This window comes from Stegostoma tigrinum, chromosome 18 (assembly GCF_030684315.1).
Source record: "Stegostoma tigrinum isolate sSteTig4 chromosome 18, sSteTig4.hap1, whole genome shotgun sequence".
NCBI lineage: Eukaryota > Metazoa > Chordata > Chondrichthyes > Orectolobiformes > Stegostomatidae > Stegostoma > Stegostoma tigrinum.
This window is the reverse complement of record NC_081371.1, coordinates 6,562,217-6,584,926: the sequence shown is the minus strand read 5'-3', so window position 1 is coordinate 6,584,926 and position 22,710 is coordinate 6,562,217. Positions and strand designations below refer to the sequence as shown.

The following is a 22,710-nucleotide window of genomic DNA, read 5'->3' as shown; positions in this document are numbered from 1 at the left end:
TTGCAAATCAACTGGAGTGAAGAAAATGAGAAAAAGCCACAATAACTCAGGGTAAAGCAACAAAAGGATGGGTCTCAAGGAGATGGAAATGGCAACAGTCAAACCAGCATGCCTGTCCAAAATCAGATCAGAACAGGTGAACAAAACAGTGGGATACATTCAAAGATGAGCTTGAGAGGATTCAAAACAAAAAATGTTCCCACAATGGAAGCGGCAAAATGTTAAAATATCGACACCGCAAGGTGCGCAACAGCGCGCAGAGTAGAATAAAACAAATAACAAGCCTCACGTCAGACAGAAAGAACTCAATACCACAGACGTTCTGTAAAATTGAGAGACATAGGAGCAAAATAGCCATTCTGCCCATCGCTGAGATAATGCCTGACCTGATAATACTTGATTGCACTTTCCTGCCTTTAAACTGGAACCTATCATTTCCCTCCTGATTAAAAAGGAGGTCGAAGGCAGCTTTAGGTCACTTTCCTTTATTGGCCAACGCCTAGAGGGCAGCAGGAAGAGAGATTCACTGAAGCATAGTTGGAGACAGATTGTCACAAAGTCGTTGCAGACAACATACAGTGGATGTGGGAGGATAATGCAAGTCAGACAATTGAGACTAACCATGAAAGCAGATCTCCCAGCAGCAGTAGCTTTAAGCACAAAGGCAACAGCAGCTACTGTACAAGGCCAGGAAGGTTTCGCTTGAATAGCAAAGAATATTAGCTTTACCATACTTGTTTTCCGAACTCCCTTCCTTATTTCTGTACGTGCTTACAGCCGTTATAAATCTAATCTTTTCTGTTTATGAAGTATTAACTGTGTTTTTCTCTCCACATAGCTAGCTCCAGACCTACTGAGCTTTTGTAGTTCACACATTAAAAACTTTCAGCGTCCGCAGTGTTCTCCCAACAGTGCAGAATGGAGCCACAGACACACAAAAAATAGGAGGAGTAGACCTTTGAGCTCCACCATTCAATATAATCATGGCTAATCATCTAACTCAGTAACTTGTTCCTGCTTTCTCCCCTTAGCCTTTGATCCTTTTAGCCCAAAGAACTAGATCTAACTCCTTGAAAACATTCATTGTTTTGGTTTAGACCGCTGTCTGTGGCAGAGAATTCCACAGCTCACCATCAGGGTGAAGAATTTTCTCCTCACCTCTGTCCTAAATGGACTGCGGCCCCCAGTCATTCTGTAAGTACAGAAATCCTTCCTGTACTTACCCTGTCAGAATTTGAAAGGTTTCTATGAACTCCTCCCTTGCTTTTCAAAACTCCAGTGAATATAGTCTTAACCAGTCCAGTCTCCTTGCAAACATCAGTCCTGCTATGCCAGGAATCAGTCTGGTAAACCTTCATTGTTCTCTTCCGGAGCCAGAACATCCCCCCTCAGGAAAGAAGACCAGAATCGCACACAACATTCCAGATGCGGTCTCTCCAAGATCCTGTACAATTGCAGCAAAACATCCCTGCTCCTGCACTGGAATCTTCTTGCTACAAAGGACATCATACCAGTTGCACCTTCCCCTTTCCCAATCTATTGCCATTCAGGTGATAAATCGTCTTCCTGTTTTTGCCAACAAAGTGGATAACATTACATTTGTCAAAGAGCCAACGCTAATGTGAACAGTGTGGGGAAGACAAAGGGTACTCCCCTGAATCACAGTAGTTCATCTCTGGAGGTTCAGGAGGATTTACCTCCCCACTTTTAAAACTCAAAATACTGAAGGTTGAAATGGAAATTAGTTCAAGGTGCATCAAAGCAAGCTGGAACTAATCAGTGGCAGAAATTACATGTTTCTGATGCAGCAAAATATATAATCACCCCATAAAGCTGAAACATGAGGAAATAAGTTCATAGATGGAAGAATTTTTAAAAAAAAATGCACCTTCATTCTCTGCAACAACGACATAAATTGAGAGTTGACCATACGATGCATCCAACTGTCTGGCAGCTATATCGAACATCCCGCACTCTGGTAGTCTCAACATTATACTTGATGCCCTTATAGAGACAGCCTCATTGATTAGCAGCCTTGGCTTTATCTTTTGTACTGAAAAGGAGAGGAAGATTGATGGAATTCATAGTAAGATTTTTACTGTATCTTTCAGACTTCTGACAGCCCTTTCCAGTTAATTATGTGGCAAGGGATCCTTCATCTGACAGGGCAAGATGTAGCCTGGCTTTAACATGTCAACCTAACAAAGCAACACTTCTGACTGTGCAACAACCCTTTAGCATTGCATTGGAGTGCCTGGCTCCCACGACTCAGCGGTGGGAGCATTACCAACACAGCCACAGTTGCCACTTATTTAACAATACTCGCATGGGCGTTTGGAGGGTAGGTGAGGCAAGCTAAAGGAAAATGGAAATCTAAGGCTCGTCGCTTTCGTTCAGAAATCCACATTAATAACTGAAATTTGTTTTCGGGTCTCAGTGGTCCAGGGTTAGACAGACTGCAGCTGAACTAGGCATGCTGCAAGTTCAAAATCCAACCATCTGCAGTGGATTAATTAAACACAGTGCGAGAGAGGGGCTAAAACTGATGGCAAGCTTAGAAGGGTGATGGAGAGGGAGGGTGGCCAATGCTCCCTGCGGAGTAGGTGTGTGAGAAACATAAACTGGCATTTGGCTCCAACATGCCACACTTTAAATACCTCTCGATACCGAGCTCACAGGGGGAATAACCAGTTGCATAGGTTGCCCATGACCCCAGAATTTGACAAGAAATGAACAGCTTCAGAAAAGAAGTGGAACGAGCAGAGAACAGAGTAGAACAAATAACTATGTGTTAATGTTTAACAGATGCAGGAAAAGTTAAATACGTTGTTAAAAATGCATTAAATACACAGTTGTCCACTGAACAAAGAACAATGCAGCATGAGAAATTTGGCCAACCAACACTGCGCCAACACATGATGCCTTTCTAAACTTTTGCCTCTTCTGGATCCTGTTACAGAGTAGGAACTATATAGTAGGAACTGGATCCTTTTGTGTCTCTCCCCTCTCACCTTAAACTTCTAGCCTTAGACTCCCCTACCATGAGCAGAAGCTGTTGAGTATCAACCTTATCTATACCTCTCATGACTTTAATCAGTAATACATAATGTACATTTACGTGGCGCCTTTGACAACATAAAACATTCCGAGGTGTTTTAATGTAATTCACGCAGAGCATGAAATAGTATTCAAAGGTTTGGCCAAAAAGACAGATTTCAAGAAGGAACTGAAAAGAGCACAGAGAAGTGGAAGGGCAGAGAAGCACGAGTTTAAACTGCTTGCATTAGAAAATGATGAGAATGAGGATGACGCATTTTTTTCCCCAGTGGGTATTCGAAATAGTGGATTCAGTCAGAAGAAAACTACCCATCTTTCTAATAGTTTCTCAATCTGTCATCTTGCAGAATGTCCTGTGGGTGTTTCCTGTTTTTTGATCCTTACCAGGTGTAGGTTTCGGTTTTCCTAGCATCCTGAGGGAGACCTTCTTACTGGGTAATCCTTCACCTTGGTGGTTCACCGCAGAAACTGTGATGTTATAGGCGGGTTTCGGAGGCAAATCTCGCAAGTAGATATAGTTTGCATTTGTTGTATATCGTACAGGCGAGGAACCAGGGACCTGGACATTAACCTGTTGAAACAAAGGGATATTTATTTTCCCAATCAGCCAGCATCTTAAAGTGACCCTTGCTATTAAGTTGTTACTTTCACAGAAAGGGACAAGACCCCTTTTAAATTCCCTAATTTCTGTGTTCCTGCACTCAATGTCCACACTGTAATGGTCAAAAGCAGAGTTATGGACAACCCCACTCATTCAAAGAATAAAGAACAGTGCAGCACAGGGACAGGTCTTTTGGCCCACCAAAACTGCGCCGACCTGTGACGCCTTGCTAAATTAAATCTTTTTTGCCTGTGTGCAGTCCACAGCCCTCTACTCCCAGTCAATTCATATATCTGTCAAGGTGCCTCTTAAACATTGCTATTCAACCTGCCTCTGCCACTTCTTCTGGTAGTATGTTTCAGGCACTTATCTTTCTGTGAAAAAAACCTGCCCCTCACATCTCCTTTAAACTTCAACATTAAACTGATGTCCCCTATAATTGTCATTCCTACCCTGGGGGGAAAAGAAGACTCCAACTATCCATTCTATCCATGCCTCTCATAACTTTATAAATTGGTATCGGGTTGCGCCCCCGCCCCCACCCAACCTCATCTTCCAACATTCGAGGGAAAATAAACCAAGTTTGTCTAATCTCTCCTCAGACCTAATACCCTCCAAACCAGGTAACGTCTTGGTAATCTGTTTCTGTACCCTCTACACATCCTTCTGATAGTGTGGTGGCCAGAACTGCACACTATATTCCAAATGTGGCCGAACTGAAATTCAACACAACTGCAATACGAGTTGCCAATTTTTATACTCTATGCCCCGACCCTTGAAGGAAAGCATGCCATTTGCCTTCTTGACCACCTTATCTGATTGTGTTGCCATTTTTAGGGAACAGTGGACCTGTATACCTAGATCCCTCTGCATGGTGATGCTATTCCGTTTTCTGCCATTTACTGTATACTTCATATTTGCATTAAATCTCCCAAGATGCATTGGCTCACATTTGTCTGGATTAAACTCCATCTGCCATTACCTTGCCCAAGTATTCAGGCTATCTATATCTTGCTGTATCCCCCTCACTATCCACCATCCTTTGCATCACCTGCAAACTTACTAATCAGGCTACTTACATCCTCCCCCACATCCTTCCACTGCTAGCTAATCTCTGTATTCTATGGCTTAAGGCAGTTCTGTATCGATATTACTGGATCACTGCAGATCCCATGCAACTTCAACTTTTGTATCAGCCTGCCATGAGAGACCCTGTGAAAGGCCTTGCTAAATTCCAAACAGACAACATCTACTGCCCTGCCCTCATCAATCATCTCTGTCCCTTCCTCATAAAACTTGTGAGACATGACCTTCCCCGTACAAAGTCATGCTGCCTGTCACTAACAGGTCTATATTTTCCCAAATGTGAGTAAATCCTATCCCTAAGAATCTTCTCCAATAATTCCCCTACCATTGATGCAAGGCTCACCGGTCCTGAATATCCAAATTATCCCAGTTGCCCTCCTTAAACAAAGAAGAATGTTAGCTATTCTCCAGATCTCTGACACCTCTCCTGTGACTAAAGACAATACAAAGATTTATTGTAAGGCTTCAGTAATTTACGCCCTGAATATTCTGAGATAGATCCCATCACGTCCTAGGGACTTGCGTACATTAATGCTTTTCAAAACAACCAACACCTCCTCCACTGTTATTTTAGTATACCCCAGAATATCAATATATCCTTTGCAAGACTCACCACCCATCATGTCCTTCTCCTTTATGAATGCCAATACAAAGTATTCATTAAAAAACTCAATCACTTCCACTGGATTTTCCTTAATCCTGTTTGACAAAGATTTTGCATGGCTCCTTTTGGCCGTCCTAGTGCCACGCTCAAAGTCCTTTCCTGCTGCCCTTGTAAACTTCGAGGGTTCTGTCTGTCTTCGGTTTCCTTAGCATAACGTCTGCTTCCTTTCTCTTTTTGACTTAGCTCTCAATTTCTCTTGTCAACCAAGTTTCCCAAATCTTGCCAACCTTATCCTTCATTTTCTCAGGAAAATGCTGGCTCTGAACTCGAATCAAATGACATTTAAAATGATTCCCGCATGCCAAATGTGGATTTACCTTCAGTCGTTTCCCCCCCACCAGATCACCTTCCCCAGTTCCTGTCTAATATTGTTGTCAGTAACCTTCCCCCAGTTTAGTACATTCACCCAAAATTCATTAGTGATCGCACTCCTGTGACTTGCCCTGGGTCACTTTATTTTGTTGAAGGGGCTATATAAATGCAAACTATTATTACACACTGGGAGGTGCCTCGACGTGATTTACAAGGAAAGAAGGAAACATGGAAATGAGAAAGGAATGGAGTGGTTCATTTTGGACATTCGGTTGGTAACGAGATAACAAGATATGGAGCTGGATGAACACAGCAGGCCAAGTAGCATCTTAGGAGTAGGAAGGCTAAGACTTTGTCATGTCGAATGGACTAAAGAAATACAGTTTCTGACTCCTAATTTAAAAAAAATACTACCCACACAATATCTTGTAATGGTTTTACAAATCCTTTTTTATTTTAACTCCATAGTGTGGAAACTGGCCATTTGGCCACCCAGACTCACCCTCCCACCTTATCCTGTAACCCTGCATTTTTCATGGCTAACCCACCTAGCCTGCACATCCCTGGACACTATGGACAATATAGTATGGCCAATCCACCAATGTGATTGTTAATTGATTAAATTACTTGGTCAGTTATGGTTGGGGAATCCTGCAAATTGGACGTGGGCTTGGCCAGCAGTGATTGTCCAACCATAACCGACCAAGTAACTTAATCAATTAACAATCACATTCCTTTGTGCTAGCTAAGACTCCAGCTAACGGCATGTTTCCCAGTTCTCAATAACTTAATTTTTGTTAGAAATCCTTGATGTAAGACTCAGTCAAATGCTGCCTGGATGTCAAACACTGTTACTCCCACCTTGCAGCTGGATTTCAGCTTGTTGATCCACATTTTGGATCTAGGCTTTTATGGTGACAGGAGCTGAGTGGCCCTGGTAGATCCCAACCTGACCATATGTGAGCAGGTTTCCATTGAAGCACCGTTAAATGATCCCTTCCATCACTTTGCTAATTGAGAGTCGACTGATGATGTGGTAAAAACCGAGGTCTGAGGAAGGGACACCAGACCTGAAGAGTTACCTCTGGTTTTTTTTCTTCACAGATGCTCCAAGACCTACTGAGCTTTTCCAGCAACTTCTGTTTTTGTTCCTGATGAGGTGTTAGTTGGCTGAGTTGAATTTATCCTGCTTTTTGTGCACAGGACTTTCCCAGCTTGATGTCGCTGCACTAGAATACCTGCTAATTTAGAGGCTGCCAGCTCCCACATACAGCAAAAGAATAGAAAAATTGCCTAATAATCTGGTTGAGATATTGATTGAGGGATTTTGCTGGGCAGAGAACCAAGTACACTTCGGTTGTTTTAGGCTACACTGAAATGTGGCTGAGAAGTATTCAAACACTGCATAATATGGAGGATGGTACTCTCACTAGAACGAACACCAGTCTCATACTGTTTTATTAAGAGATTTTTCACTGAAGAGGTAATGCACTGGCTCAGTGGTTGGCACTGCTGCCTCAGAGCACCAGGTACGAGGATTCAATTCCACCCTTGGGCGACTGTCTGTGTGGAGTTTGTACGTTCTCCCTGTGTCTGTGTGGGGTGTTCCAGTTTCCTCCCTGTCCAAAGATGAACAAGTTCGAGTGCATTGGCCGTGCTAAGTTGCTCATAGTGTCCAGGGATGAGCCATGGGAAATGCAGGAGATTGGGGCGGGGTGGGTCTGGGTGGGATGCTCTTTGGAGAATCAATGTGGACTCAATGGGCAGAATGGCCTCTTTCTGCACTGTAGGGATTTTACGAATGCCGAATAACAAACAAACCGGGAAAGGCAGCCTTCTCCTTTCCTCTACGCAGATTGCTGACTCATGATGTAATTGAAAAAGAAAGTTGACCTGTCATTCTGGCATGGCTAGCTACAAATTTTTTACTTCTGGGGAGAAGGTGGTGCAGAATAAATGTCACTTGACTGTCAATCTACAGGATAAGGCCAATGTTCCAGGGACATGGGTTCAAATCCTTCTGCGGAATATAAATTAAATTAACAAAAATCTTGAGTGTAAGTAATGGTCACCATGAAATTATCATTGGTTGTCAGTTTAAAAAAAACACATGCTCACTCTCCCAGAGTGCATTTGAACTGTGCCCAGTCCTCACCTTCCTTAGTTTCTACATGTCAGTGTAGGTTCTTCAATGATGTTGAGAAGTCTTCTAGCCAAGCCTATTTGCTCCACTTTTTTTTTTATCTTACAACCATGGATAGCCCAATACACTGTCGCACCAGAGAGGCACAGCTAGAGTACACCAGAGTTCCAGTTCAAAAACTAACATAAAACTGTTCTTTTTCTGGAGTGCCGGTGGCTCACCTCGCAGATTATCTAAAAGTACCATTGATCTTTTATCAACTGACCTTAACCCCCGTCCCTCACACCATCCTGGAACATCATCGCCTTCAACCCAACTTCAGGGAGACACCTGTAATGACATTTACCCCTGTCCAGCTGGTCTATATTCCTGAGATCCAAGAACAACTTCTGTCTCCAACAGGCTGTTCTATCTGATCTCTCACATAAGACAGGAAATTAGGTGTGGATCGTGGGGCATTGAAGAATCCAACAGATAGTCATTGCAACTAACTATTCTATACACATGTTACTTTCTTGAATGTCTGAGCTAATACTAAGCTATTTAGTTTATAACGGAGGAAGCTGCTTCCAGCAGTGGCAAGTTTCAAGTGATTTGAAGTAAAATGATATATGAGTTCTTTATACTCTCAGATGCAATGACCATGTCACATTCCCTCTTAATGGTACAATGACTTATTACTGACAGAATACAACAGCCACAGAACCCATTTGGCACCTTCAACTTGTTGACCAAATCCAAATGAAGCCCATGTCTTGAATTCATCCTCATTGTTTTAACAGGAGGGTTTAGCAGAAACAAGGAAAATCTCCATTTTGTCACCACTCATACAGATCACAAATGGTTTCAACAGGGGCCCACTCCCTTCTGTCCCGGGTTTGTGCTCACATTGTATTGTATGGTCTCATTCGAGGGCACAGAAGGTGGTTTCCAGCTGACAAGCACACAGTACGATTCAAATTCTCCTACCCTCACTTCCTGGGGTGCTGCTGGGGTCTTGTTTGATGGAACAGTAACTGCGGAAGCAAGAGACAAATTAATTGCACTTTTCCTTTTTGGGAAAAACACTAATCCACGAGTGAAAAATGAGACAGGATTCAGGGGTAAATCAGCAAGGTGCTGCAAGCATTGGCCTTTAACAGTGTGAAATATCTAAGGGATGGGTTGCCAACTCCATGTAGCCATGTTCCTGGCAGTTCCACGCATGCCCTCTAAAGGCCTTCTATCAAACTTCAGCTATTAGACTCCTCATTTGCCTATCTCTGGGCATCCTATCTTCTTCAATCAATTGAAAGTGAGCAGATTTCATCAACACAATTGCATGATTCATGACTGTCAGTGAAGCAGTTTATGTCTCGTATCCAATAATTTTGCAACAAATGAATCAGAAATGTTTGATGGAAAATAACTGCTTTTAGCTCTTATCAGGGTCCTGGAGACTTATGGCAATTCCTGGAGGCCACTGGAGAATTGGCATTCCTTGTGGGAGGAAGGGAAAAGGATGAAGGAGCTGGACAATGTGAGCTGCTGAGAGACCATGAAGTGGATTAGGGGACAGGACCCTGAGTCCTCGTTTGAACACAGTGAAGAGAAAGGGAGGAGTACAGCATTGCTGGCAGAAAATCACTGACAATAGTCTGTCAAAAACATTCAGGAGAGACAAGGAACAGGTAACAGTGAACAAGTAGAGGCTGGAGGGAAAAAAAAAAGCACCTCTCCAAGCTTTTTTAAAGACCTAACACCCTGATTGGAAATAACAAGGGCAGATTTTGGAAGCTGCTATACAGAGGAATGTTGGAGAGTCTTTGAGCTGTTTTGGATTTATAATAAGCTTCAAATAATTGACAGTAAATGTTTTGGACCAACCAGTATCCTGAATTCCCATGGGGAACAGATTTTGGAGGCAATTTGGGAGTTCCACCTGAGGTCAGGAAATGATGAGGGCCAATACAGCAACACTTGTGGAAGGCACAGAGAAGTTACATCTATGTGGAGCAACTGGGAATTCTCTGGGATGTACAACCCCACTTGAGTACAGTTTAACATGAGACATCTCTTGGTTTAAATGGAATAATAATAAATGGTTAACAAAGCGATATATCAGGAATACTTACAGCTTTGTGTCATAAACCTCAACATTGAACCAGTGTCCTCTTGTCCAAACAGTGTTTTTGCAGAAACAGTTACAATGTAGACAGTTGACTCGTTCAGATCTGTTAAAGAGAAAATAATAAGATGGCGACTTATTGAATCATGATCATCATTAGATTCTTAATTCTAGATTCCAGGTAGATGTGACATATTCGGATTTTGCAGAGATGCCACATCAAAAGGTTGCTGCACAAGACAAGAGCACATGGTGCAGGGTGGAACCTAATTTCATGGATGAAGGTTCCAACAGGAAGCAGACAAGTGATAATGGGTTTTTCATGGATTGGCAAGGTGCCTGTGGTGGAGTGCCACAGAGCCCTTGCTAGGTCCTCAACTACCAACAGTACAGAAGGATAGATTATGAAAAGGCTATCTATCTGACAGTGTGAGCTGAATGGGGGGAGAAGAAAGAAAAATCACAGTGATAGTAGAGAATTACATGGGGTGGGTATCCCGGGAAAGCTTTATTTTATTAAAATTAAGATCAATTGTTTTTGTGCAAACTAAAACCAATTTGAACATTTTTCATATAAATATTTTTTCTTTATTCATTCATGGGATGAAGGCATCACTGACCAGACAGCATTTATTGCCCATCCCTAATTGCCCAGAGGTCTGTTCAGAGTCATTACATTGCTGAGAGTCTGGAGTCACATGTAGGCCAGACCAGGTGAGGATGGCTGTTTCCTTCCCTAGTAATTGGGATGAGTTTTTCCAAAAATCGACAATGGGATCATGATCATCATTAGATTCTTAATTCCAGATATTTTATCGAATTCAAATTCCATCATCTGTTGAGGCAGGATTGGAGCCCGGGGACCCAGGGCATTTTCTGGGTCTCTGGATTGATAGTTCAGCAATAGTATAACCAGGCCACTGTCTCCCCGTGACTGTTCAATTAATTTGTGGGTAGCGCAATGCCTCAGTGGTTAGCACTGCTGCCTCACAGCGCCAGGGGCTTGTGTTCGATTCCAGCCTCGGGGAATGCTCTTTGGAGGGTCGGTGTGGATATATAGTGACATTGGCCAAATAGCCTGTTTCCACACCGTGGGGATTTACGACTGTGTGGAGTTTGCACATCCTCCACGTGTCTGCGTGGGTTTCCTCCGGGTACTGCAGTTTCCTCCCACAGTCCAAAGTTGTGCAGGTTAGGTGGATTAGCTGCGCTAAATTGCCCATTGTGTCCAGGGATGTGCAGGTTAAGTAGATTAACCATGGGAAATGCAGGATTACAGGGTACGGGGTAGGGTCAGGGTGGAACGCTGTCCAGACAAGTGGTGCAGACCCGATGGACCAAATGGCCTGCTAGCTACTGTTGGGATGATATGCTTCTGTGAATTTTTCACATCCACGAGATGAAGTTAATTCAAATTCTAGGGCTATGCAAATAGACAAACAAATGGGACTTGCCGAGTTGCTTCTACAGAGAAAAGGCCTGCATGTGTATGGCTGAATGGTCTCCTTCCTACTGTAACCATTCTACAATTCTCTGATTTGGAAATTTAATGCATGGTATAAGTCATTGCTTGAGATCAGCTTTGGTTTCAGTCAAAAACAATATCCCCCACACATTGACAGGTGGATTCATCCATAAAGATCTTACTGCAGGTCTTCAAATAGATAGTACAGCTCCTCTGTTACCTCACTGGTGAAGTGTACTTTTCCTGAGCAAAGGTTCTCAATGAGATCTTAAGATTTGCATAGCTATACATTCTTTTGGTTGTATTATACATCACACATGCTTCTTTGTATCATTTCAACCTTGCATTAAAATTTCAGGAAAGGAAATCATAGAATCCCCAGGGTGCGGAAGCAGGCCATTCGGCCCATACCAACCCTCCAAAGAACATTCCACCCAGACCCATCTCTCTTACCTATCCCTTTAACCCTGCATTTTTCACGGCTAACCCACCTATCCTGCACATCCCTGGACACTGAGTAATTTAGCATGGCCAGTCCACCCTTAGCTGCACATCTTTGGACTGCGAGAGGAAACCCACACAGATGTGGAGAGAACGTGCAAACATCACACAGACAGTCGCCCGAGGCTGGAATTGAAACCAAGACCCTGGTGGCAGCATTATTCACCACTGTGCCACCGGGCTGCCCGAAATCTCTGAGAATCCCATAACTGGTTCTTCGAGCTGTAACAATCTTTTTGTTTCGGATGAAGATCCGATGCAAAGCATTTTCACCTGCCTCATTAGTTGCGAGCAATATTGACATTTTTTAAACCTCTCGATACTGTCACACATCACAGATCATTAGCATTCCTACACAATTCCTCCTGATTGATCTTTATCTTAATTTGGTTTTAATATTGAATTTTAACTTGATTTATTTTAATGCCATATCACTTGTGTAATTTGACGAAGCCTCCTATAACGCAATATAAAGATCATGGCTGCCAATATGGAACAGGGTCCTGTTGGAAGTGAGTCCTACACCAGAACACATCTCCAAAGTTACTGGATCCCTGTGCTTCTGTCCCTAGCTCAGCAGAATGGGCACAAAATTTGAGATTACAGAGGCAAAAGACCACCTTCACTCCACGTTTACTGTGTTTTTACCTGTGAGGATCACAGTGGTTATTGGCGGGAAAGCAATTATATTCTTGTTGGGCCCACCACCTTCATAAGGACCACAGGTAATGGAGTAGGACCAAACCAGGGCAGCATTTGCAGGGTGTAGATCCCAGCCAATCACAGCAGTAGATGAGGTTATATGGGAAGCATACACATTGATGATGAACCTCAAAGCTGCCAATAAAATAGAACCTCAGTCAGTATGAGTGAAAGATTTCAGTCCTCTTACAGAGAGACAGTGAGTGACAACTTTAGATTGATAGTAAAGTTCTATATACATACTTGGGAGAGTAGTGACATTAAGCGGCTTGGAGCTGAGAGTCTGGTTAAAGACAGTGAGACATACAATGGACACAGTATAGGTAGTGCCTGGTTTCAATCCTGAAAAGAAATACTCATGGTTAATATAAGTAGTGGAATACCAAGGCAATAGTTCACTGAATTTATTGTGTAAAATTACTTTGGCCTCTATTCTTGCTTCTTAGCCTCCCTTCCCTCGTTCAGGGTTCACATGTATGTGGTGGTCTGACTGGTCCAATGAGGTTCCTGTGCAATGCTTGTCAGAAAAGAACTGGTCTGCACTGGCTGCCTCAGGTGCAAAAAACAGGCTAACCTCTCGCTCTCAGGAGTCACAGTCATACAGAGAAACTGGGAGGGGGAGTGGTGCCAATTGTATCTATTTCAAGTTGCACGCTTTCACTGGCGAATCAGGTTGTTGTGTGTGTAGCAAAGTGTGCTGGATATCTCACATTGGAAAACAGCCCATTTCTTTATTACTTGCGTGAATTCCCATGCTCGGTCTCCAATTTCTCTGCAGCAGGTGGGACTCAAGGCAACTGGAATAAACGCTAGTCTAAACTGTAGTTAGGAGATTGACCCTCTAGCAAAGCTGTAATGTCAATCGCTCCAATGTTCACACTCCAATAATGTGACCAGGTAACCAGTGTACACAATGGATGCAAGACATTTAATCCTTCCGATTAGAAGCAGGATCCATGAATTATTTTCCCTCCGTTAATTTAGGACAAGTGTGGCAACTAATGACCCCCACCTCCCCTTCTCCTCACCACCTAACCCCAGAGACTGCCCTGATAGAAGTAAACGGCAAAGACTTGCTTTTCTGCAAGATCTTTCATGGCTTTCCAAAGTCAGCCAACAATGTATTCAAGTGGAGTCATGTGGCTACGTAGGAAATGGAGTAGCCCATTTGCACGCAGCAAGCCTCCAATACCAGTGACCAAACAATGACCATAATCTGTTTCGCTGATGTTGCTTATGGTACAAGCACTAGCCAAGGCTTAGAGAAGATGATCACCTTTGAAGTAGCACCATGGGATCTGTTACCTTAATCTACCTTGGTCTCGTCTGCAGCTGGTACCTTGTTGCACTGGGTTCCAGTCTGTAGCAAACTGTTTTTTCATTCATTTTTGTGACTTGGGCATCGCTGGCTGGCTGGTCAGAATTTAGTACCCACCCCTAGCTGTCTTGAACTGAATGGCTTGCTATGCTATTTCAGAGGGCAGTTGACAGTCAACCACATTGCTGAGTCCCTGGAGTTACATGTAGGCTGGACGAGGTGAGGATAGCAGATTTCCTTTCCAAAAATAGTTTGCCAAATGGGCTTTTTCATGGTTTCTAGTTTATTTTTATTAAATTCAAATTCCATCATCTGCTGTGGTGGGATACAAAGGTCCTCAGAACTTTAGCCAAATCTCTGGATTAATCGTCTAGTGATAATACCACCGGGCCATTGCCTCCACAGTCAGAAAGTGCAGAATCCTGGGTCTGCAATGAGTACTGAATACCACGGGAGATCTTCAAAGGAGAACAGTCTCAGAGTAAACCATGTGAAGTCGGTCAATTCAATTTTGCGCTGAGTGTCACTTCTCTTGCAAAAATGTTATTATCAATGGCGCATGTGGAGGCAAGCACTGAGTTTTGAAGGCTATCTGAGATAGACACACAATATTCAACATGCGCAGAGGAAAGCCTAAAGTGCCACAGTTGCAGAGGTTCCTCCAAGCAAAAACGGGAACAGAGCTGGCAGTTCAGGGAATGTCCACACCAAACTTGCATTGGACTCTTCAGCAATGAGAGGATTCAGAGAAGCAAACGAAAAATCCACCAGGAATCTCTGGAGTTCAATGGACGTACAACCTGCTAGCTATTAATCAACCCGCGCAGAGATGCCGTTATACACTTCTGGAGCAGATGGGACTTGAACCCAGAATTCCTGGTCCAGAGGTAGGAACAGTACCTGAGAATGCAACCACTGAGCCATACCTGACACACATGGCCCTGGTTGAGATCTGACATAAACTGAGGAACAGACTAGAAACTTACTATATGAAACCCTGGGGCATCTGTGTTTGCAAACTAATCCATGACCCTGTGCTAGGTCATGCATTGCCTCATATGGAGGAGGGAGAGTTGCAGGAGAGGCCATTTTGGATTGCCATTGGAATTCACCTGGTTGGTTGGTTTAAAAAAAAGGCCATAAAGCAGGAATAACTGTCTGATTCTCTAACATGAGACTTGGCAACTTACAAGAATGAAGAAGGTACGAGAGAAGCTTGAATCAATGAGTGAAAATTCCATTGAGGAATTCACAATTTCATGGTGATTTCAGGTCCGCTGCAATTCGGCTGATCGCTCTGATGACGATGTTGTGCAATTCTCCCCTGTGTAAACTTTTATTTCAAACTAATGATGATTTGTGTGTCATGTAGCACTTCTATTAAAAATTACACAAGTTAAGTAACAAAATCAGTGTTGGTCAATTACTTGTTTTAGGTTCAGGCAGATTCTCAGCCTGCTGCCTTTTTCCAGATGGAAACTATTAACTATTCCCACTTATAACATCACGCTCCCATTTCTCCATCCGATGAAATCGATGGAGTGGCGGTGGGAAAGAAATAATTTCGCAACTTCAGCCCTGACAATGCTATTGATGCTTTGCTAAACCAGCTGAAACCTTAAAACATAATACTAGGTTAGAGCTTTGTTTTAACAGTATGTTTTAATCAAATCCCTTGGTCAGCACTCTCAGTAGGCAATAAAGATAAATTGAGAAAACCAGGATGGGTGGAGCAATGGAATTTACAATGGGAGAACTGGGAAGCTTCCTGCTGCATGATGAGTGGAGGATGGAACATATCCAGAGAACAATGAAGAGCAAAACATTTACCAACTCCAACCATTGGAAACGTGGCAATTTCTTTCTTTAGACAAAACAATCTCCTGATTCTTTGGTCTAAAGTGAGTCAAATGCAAAATATCAAAAGGATTGGCTATGAACTTAGTTGGTGGCTCAGTGGGATACAATTATCCAGGTCAAAATCCAGGCTTTGATCGAGTTTTTGATATTTTTGCAGTTGGCGTAAAGAAGGGATTAAAATCAGGCAGCACTCTGGATCTCTGACCAGCAATTCGGACTTGAGTAGATGTGACTCTTGAAATAAACAAGGAAAAAGGCAGACTCGGGTTGAATGATAGCAACAGAATTGTAGGACGTAGGTTCCTCTCGGGGCCAGACTGGAGTTGAGCTGCAATCTTGCTGTTTACTATATGGATGGTGAGCACTCTTCCTGTGGGGAAGCAAGATAGTAACCAGGAGACTAACTGACAACTGTTCCTGTATGCCCTCACACATGGCCACCACTTGTAGATAGAGTTGGCAGCATACTGCATCCTGCAAAATCTACTTTGGATATTAAATGGAACATTAGTCTAACCATTACAATTTAGTTAGATGTGCAGACTCACTTGTGAGACTTGGGTCTCAGATTGGGGACCAAACAAGAAATATATCTTTGTCCCACCTGCAGTATTCACTATCAGAGGTTGAGGGATGATTTTAGAGTTAGCTGCAGTTTAGTGGTAACACTGCAGGTTCTAAGTCAAAAGGTTGTGGATTCAAATCTGACTTTGGGTGATTTGGGACAACAGTCTGGTGAAACACAGAGGGGAGGGCAGCCTGGTCAGTGTTTCAACTGAAAGATAGCTCCAGTTGAACCCACAACACATTACTGCACGTGAAAATGTCCCGACACTCCTATGAGTACTTCTTGTTAGTTGCAGCCAACGTTAATCCTTCAATCTGCTACTTTTGAGAACTTGCTGCGTGCGAATTGGTTGCTGCACTTCCTGGGGCTGAGTTTTACACAGAGGCCATGATCCTGGATCACCCTTCCATAGAATCCACAGTGAGCACGACCCCTCCCAAGGGGAAGGCTGGCCTTTAGCAATTCAATGCTAGCAGCAGTGTCAGTTGATTTAAACTGAGACATTTTCACCTCCTACCTCGGGACAAAATCCCGACTTAGTGGGAAAGAGTGCCTGGCAGAAGAGGTGGTCACTTCTGGGATGACATGGAAGCCTTAAAAAAAACTTAAGATGAAACCAGGGTTTCACTGGGACCAGGTAGCCGAATGCCTAAGCCCTTCCACACAGATGTGGACTGGTTAACTTCTTACCTGTGATCACTGCTTCTGAACTGGTTAAGGTAAAGCTGACCATGTGGACAGTGCTGGGGCTCCCAACGCTGTAGTACTGCAAACTGCAGCCCCTCAGAGCTCTCACACCCGCAAGAGGGGCCCAGGAGACCACAGCACTGGTGGTGGAGATGGAGGTCAAACTCAGGGCTTCTGGAATCTTTTCTAAAGACAAAAGCATTATTACTACAAAAGAAAATACATCAAACACAATGGATACCCACTTTATGGCCCCTGGATTTTAATCCTACAGAGGCCAATAGTTCTTACCATCTCCAAAGAAAAGTTTCTAGGAACTGTTGGAAATTATCAAAGCTCAAGATTTCACACTTGACTGTAACAAACAAACTGAAATCAACACTGATCAAACATTACTCAGTAGGCAAACAGTATGTCAAACTGACAAAAAGGTGCTTCCATGTGACCATTTTCTAAAATTGAAAAATATTCCACAACAACCTTTTGAAGCACTCCTGCAAGATATGCAGCAACATAAAATTAAGGCACAATTGGCTTTCAGCTTTCCAGCAGGCTCAGGTTCAACCTGTCCTCTTCTGGGGTCCTTTGGAAATGATTCCACTCACCCGGGCTCTTCCAGAGCTGATGCTTACCGGCAAGATCCACCACGATCATTCTTATCTCTTAAGTCTCAAAAAGTCCCCTATTATTCTATCCTCTTCTTTTTGAATAGTAAACTAACATCCGATTTGATGCTAACATCAAAAACAGTTCATGTCTTCCCCCTGTTTTTCACAGTAATGTCTCTTTTGTTCTTTCCTCCCAATGTTTCTATCTCCAACAGCATCCTTGTCACCATCAAACCATAAAATCTGTCACTTGGATGCCCAATAGGTTTCAGTGTAGATTTCTTTCGCCATGATAGTCTGATCACATGGGCTTGTTTTCCAGCAGAAGCTCAGTATGATCACTGTTACCCCAACAGCCAGTGCAGTCTGTTTCGCCTCAAGTTAAAAGAGGCATCGAAAAACATAGCTATCATAACTATCTTGTAAAACACTTCATTGGTAACAGGTACCAAAAAAAAATCATTATACGATAACAAAAACAAAAGCAAAGAACTACGGATGCTGGAAATCGGGAACATAATCAACAATTGCTGGCAAAATTCAAGAGGTCAGTTCCAACGAATGGTCACTGGACCCAGAATGTTAACTCTGCTTTCTCACCACAGATGCTACCTGACCTGCTGAGTTTCTTCAGCAATTTGTGACTGTAACGAAACAATCTGGGCTCATGGTTGAAAAGTAAACTGTTATTTTCTACATTGACTTTTAAAGGCCAGGAGAGAATGAAAATTTACCTGGAAGTCCTCTCCAGCCATCCCTTTCTACAGAGCTCCGACTCACTGCTGATCTCTTTTCAAAACCTAACCCAAATAGTTACTCTTCTTATGGAGATAACGAAGTGTGGAGCTGGATGAACACAGCAGGCCAAGCAAGATCTTAGGAGCACATGCTGCTTGGCCTGCTGTGTTCATCCAGCTACACACTTTGTTATCTCGATTCTCCAGCATCTGCAATTCCCATTATCTCTGATCACACTCTTCTTATGGAGTCAATTTATGCCTTCAGTATCTGATTGTTAATCTGGTGGGACCGGATTATCCACCATTATAGATCCCTCCTACCTCTCAAAAACAATGTAAACTGGTGGAATAGACATGGAGTTGCTTCCCTGAGTGGGTCATCCATTACACCACAGTACCTTCCATGCAATGATGCGAAGAACCCTACAGCTGACATAGAAACAAACCTGCACCTCTCGTCAGCCTTACCGGTTGGGGTTTTTGAATAAAGAGGGGAGCAGGTTGGGGGAACCTCAGGTCAGTAATACTTCCTTTCCCAAACTCAATCAGCCTTTTAGCACCTAGAGTTGAGATCAGCCAACTCAGGACGCCACTGTCATTTGCTTCAACTAAATTCAGACATGATGATTACCCAAGATGGTAAGCTAGTGCTGTTGGTCTCCTTGTGGCTGTATGGGCTGTTTTTCAACCATTTGAGCACGTGGACAGGACGTCCTGAGAGGTAGTGGGATCCAGGCAGCAGGGTTACTCCTTCCCTCTGTGCAACCCCCTTCAGTTTTTTCAATAAGATGTTTGATGCTGTTTGATGGATGGTTGGTCACTATTTTGAATGACTGACAGCAAGCTCCTCCCAATCCTTAATGCTAACGCAGTTACATTTCAAGGACCGTACCTGGAATGGGAGTGTTGAGGAAATGGAATCAGCTGGGGAGGCATTTTATAGTCATCTGGACAGAAAGTGAACTCTGTCATAATTGGTTTTATGGGAGCTTTTCCTGAATGCCTGCAGAACCGGTTTCAAGAAGGACCTGAGCATTTGTTCTATGGTCTTCCCCATTAAGCTGGGGAATGAGAAGGAGGAATTGCTGGAATTTCTTTCCATACGTTGCTGATACACAGTCTGAGTGCAGTACAGGAGTGTGTGACAGCAAGTGCCCTGAACACCGAGACGCTCACTAACATGTAGAGGCCTGTGTTGTCCAACATTCAGTGCCACATCTTATGCAAGGCTAAGCTGGTGCAACGGATCTTGCCAGTGGTGGCCTTTTGAGAGACAGTGTTGCCAAGGCATGGGAATCTAAGGCAGAACATGAAGTGCATAAAAACTTTGTACAGTGGGAAGTTTAGTAGCTCACACAAGTGAGCGGGCATAAGCCAATCAATCTAGTGAATTGAATAGAATTTGATGAGGCCATGGCTGATCTGTACATTAACTCTATTCAGCTTCCTTTTGCCCCAGTTGTTAATATCACCCAAAGCAAAAGAAAATCTCAACCTGAAAAAGCACTAGGTACACACAATCTTCTTACTGTACAAAGGGAGAAATATCTTCTAACTTCACTCTTGAACAGCTTAAATCTAATTGTAAGTTTACAATCCCCTAGATTTAATCGTGTCTCAATCTTATACTCAGCTCTTTATCTGTACTCAATCTCCTAGACGCAAGCCACACTTATGCAATCAAGAATCATAATTTAGCCCTGTAAAGACTGGCATCATACAAGTGAATCTGCTTCTTGCAAGGCTGTTGAATTATTTCGCAAATGTGATGCCCTGAAACTAAACACAGCACCCAGTGCCTTGGATGTGGCCTAACTAAAGCAGTAGATACTTGAAATACTTCTCTCTTGACTGAATTCCAGCCAGCTTTGTGATAAAAGGCAGAATGCATTTCATTGTTTTTGATTGAACAGGTATAAAAACATGACCTCTCACTGATTTCGATGCTGCTGAAAATTGTCACAGAATGGAATTTTGTGAAAGAAGTCACAAAAGAATCAGAAAGAACTCACCAGAGTAAGTCTTGAAGGTAAAAGGCTGAGTGGTCACCAGGCCATCTGAGGAAGTGTTTACCTGGATCACAGTGGTACACAGTGACAGGGGACCCAGACCTGCAATTTCCAGCACATTAGTCACCGAGACTACATATAAGACATATAAAAAATAATTTCCGCACACAAATCTCCGAGTTTCTCTTCTACTGAAGTAAGTAATCTACTTCAGTGTGGGGTTGGACCACATAGACTTTGGAATGTCCAATATCCTACTCCTGCTCTTTGCCAGTTTACACCGTCTTCAACATGAGTCCATTGCAAACCCTATCATCAATAACTAAACAGACAGAAAACCCTGTTCACTGATCCTGCTAGCGCACAATGACCTACAGCAGCTTGCTGGACAGCACAGCATTATTTTAACATTCTCGCCCAGGGTTTCTAATCCCTCTTTGGGCTTTATTTCATATATCTGATTTGTGCTCCAGCCCTTAATGTTCTAATCAGCTGTGACCCTCTAATTCTGGCTTCTTAAATATGTCCAGGTTTAATTGTTCCAAATGATGTAGATGTAAGAGCAGAAATAGGTCATTTTCTTCTGTTATGTCTGTTCTGACATTCAACGAGATCATGACTGATTGGGTAGTCCTTAAATTCACTTCCCTGCCTTTTCCACATATCCTCGATTCTCCTTCTGATTAAAAAATCTATCCCAGCCTTGAATATACTTAATGGCCAAGCCTCTACAGATCTTTACAATAAAGAGTTCTACAGATTGACAATGTTTAGTAAAAAAATCCTTGTCATCCTTAAATGGGCCTCCCCTTACTCTGACATTATGCTCTCTGGTGTTAGACTGTCTCAAAAGCAGAAACAACCCTCAGTATCTACCCTGTCAAGCCCACCAAAAATCTTGTATGTTTCAATAGCGTTTGCCTTCGTTCTTCCAAACTCTAATTGAGTACAGGCCTAACCTACTCAACCACTCCTTATAGGAAAACCCCACCACACCCAGGGTCAGCCCAGTGAACCTTCGCTGGGCTGCCTCCAATCCCAGCACAACCTTGTTTAGCTAAGTGGGCCAAAACTCCAGGTGTTGGCCGACTAGTGTCTTATATAGTTTTAGTAAGATCTTCTGACTTTTATACTCCACTCCTTTTGAAATGAAGGCCAATATTCCAATCACCTTCCCCATTACCTGCTGAATTTGGATGTGAGTTTTTTGGCAATGAGTCCCAACCTTTGCTGTACTGTGGTTTTCTGCGGTCTTGCTCCATTTCAATATTTAGCTCCTCCATGCTTCCAAAGTGTGTAACTTCACATTTTCCCACACGATATTCCATCTGCCAATTCTTTGCCCATTCACTTAGCCCTCTGCAGATTCTTTATATCATCCTCACCACTTGCCTCCCCACCTAGTCATGTGTCATCTTTAAACCAGGTGATAATACATTTCCACATCCAAGCTGTTAACATATACACCCTGTGGCCCAACATTGATCCTGTGGTTCTCCACTAGTTACAAGGTCACCATCCAGAAAATGCCCTCTATATCCCAACTCCCCGTCTGCTATTGGTTAGCCAATCCTCTGTGCATATTCATGTATTAGCTCTAACACCACGGGCTCTTATCTTAGTAAGCAGCTTAATGTGTGATACCTTAACAAACTAATTCACCACAGCTAAGGCATTCAGTTGGAACTAGAATTAACTGCCTAAACCTGCTCACCTCGCTTGCCTCCTTCAAAATACTACTTAAAACTGAACTCTTTGACAAATAGTCGGTCTCCTGTCATCATATTGATTTTTATGTCTCACTGTCACTTTGTTTGATGTCCCTCTGAATCGTCTTGGTGATTCTTTAAGATGCGACTGAAATGTAAATATGTGTCGCTAAGTTGGCTGGTCTCAGTGAGAGTCTTGGTTAACTTCATTTTTGTTTCATTGAGGGGATTCTAGAGCAGGATCTGCCTGAGCTCACTGTAATGGCAAGTGACTACAGCAATCTTATCGACAGGGATCACCAACGAGAAGGTTCCTGAGGACATCAGTTCAGTGAATGCCATTAACAGTCAATCCCTAGGACTTCCCTGCTTTACCTCCCTGCTCAAGCTCAAGGCCCATGCCTCAAGTCTGTACCTCTTCCCGGCTCAAACTCCATCCCTGATTTCACTTCACTGACCACTTGATGCTCTCTTCTAATAAATGCAAGAGTATTTAGAACAGGATAAAAGATAAAAAAAAAAGGCAAAATCTAGGCAAAGCCAGGGAAATTCCATCTTAAAAAATAATAAAAT

The 22,710-nt window shown here is 43.0% G+C and overlaps 1 protein-coding gene across 1 annotated transcript in view; it reads right to left on the bottom strand.

Annotated features, from left to right (window-relative positions):
• Positions 1–22,710, bottom strand: part of LOC132210720 (uncharacterized) — a 72,111-nt gene that overhangs the window by 34,636 nt on the left and 14,765 nt on the right. Inside the window, exons 9-16 of the mRNA XM_059652624.1 lie at positions 20,432–20,530; positions 17,075–17,257; positions 12,882–12,980; positions 12,585–12,773; positions 9,978–10,076; positions 8,752–8,879; positions 3,442–3,628; positions 1,889–2,053 (exon numbers count right to left, since the gene is read on the bottom strand). Coding sequence (XP_059508607.1) covers positions 1,889–2,053; positions 3,442–3,628; positions 8,752–8,879; positions 9,978–10,076; positions 12,585–12,773; positions 12,882–12,980; positions 17,075–17,257; positions 20,432–20,530 — 1,149 coding nt within the window. The remainder of the gene's footprint in view (positions 1–1,888; positions 2,054–3,441; positions 3,629–8,751; positions 8,880–9,977; positions 10,077–12,584; positions 12,774–12,881; positions 12,981–17,074; positions 17,258–20,431; positions 20,531–22,710) is intronic.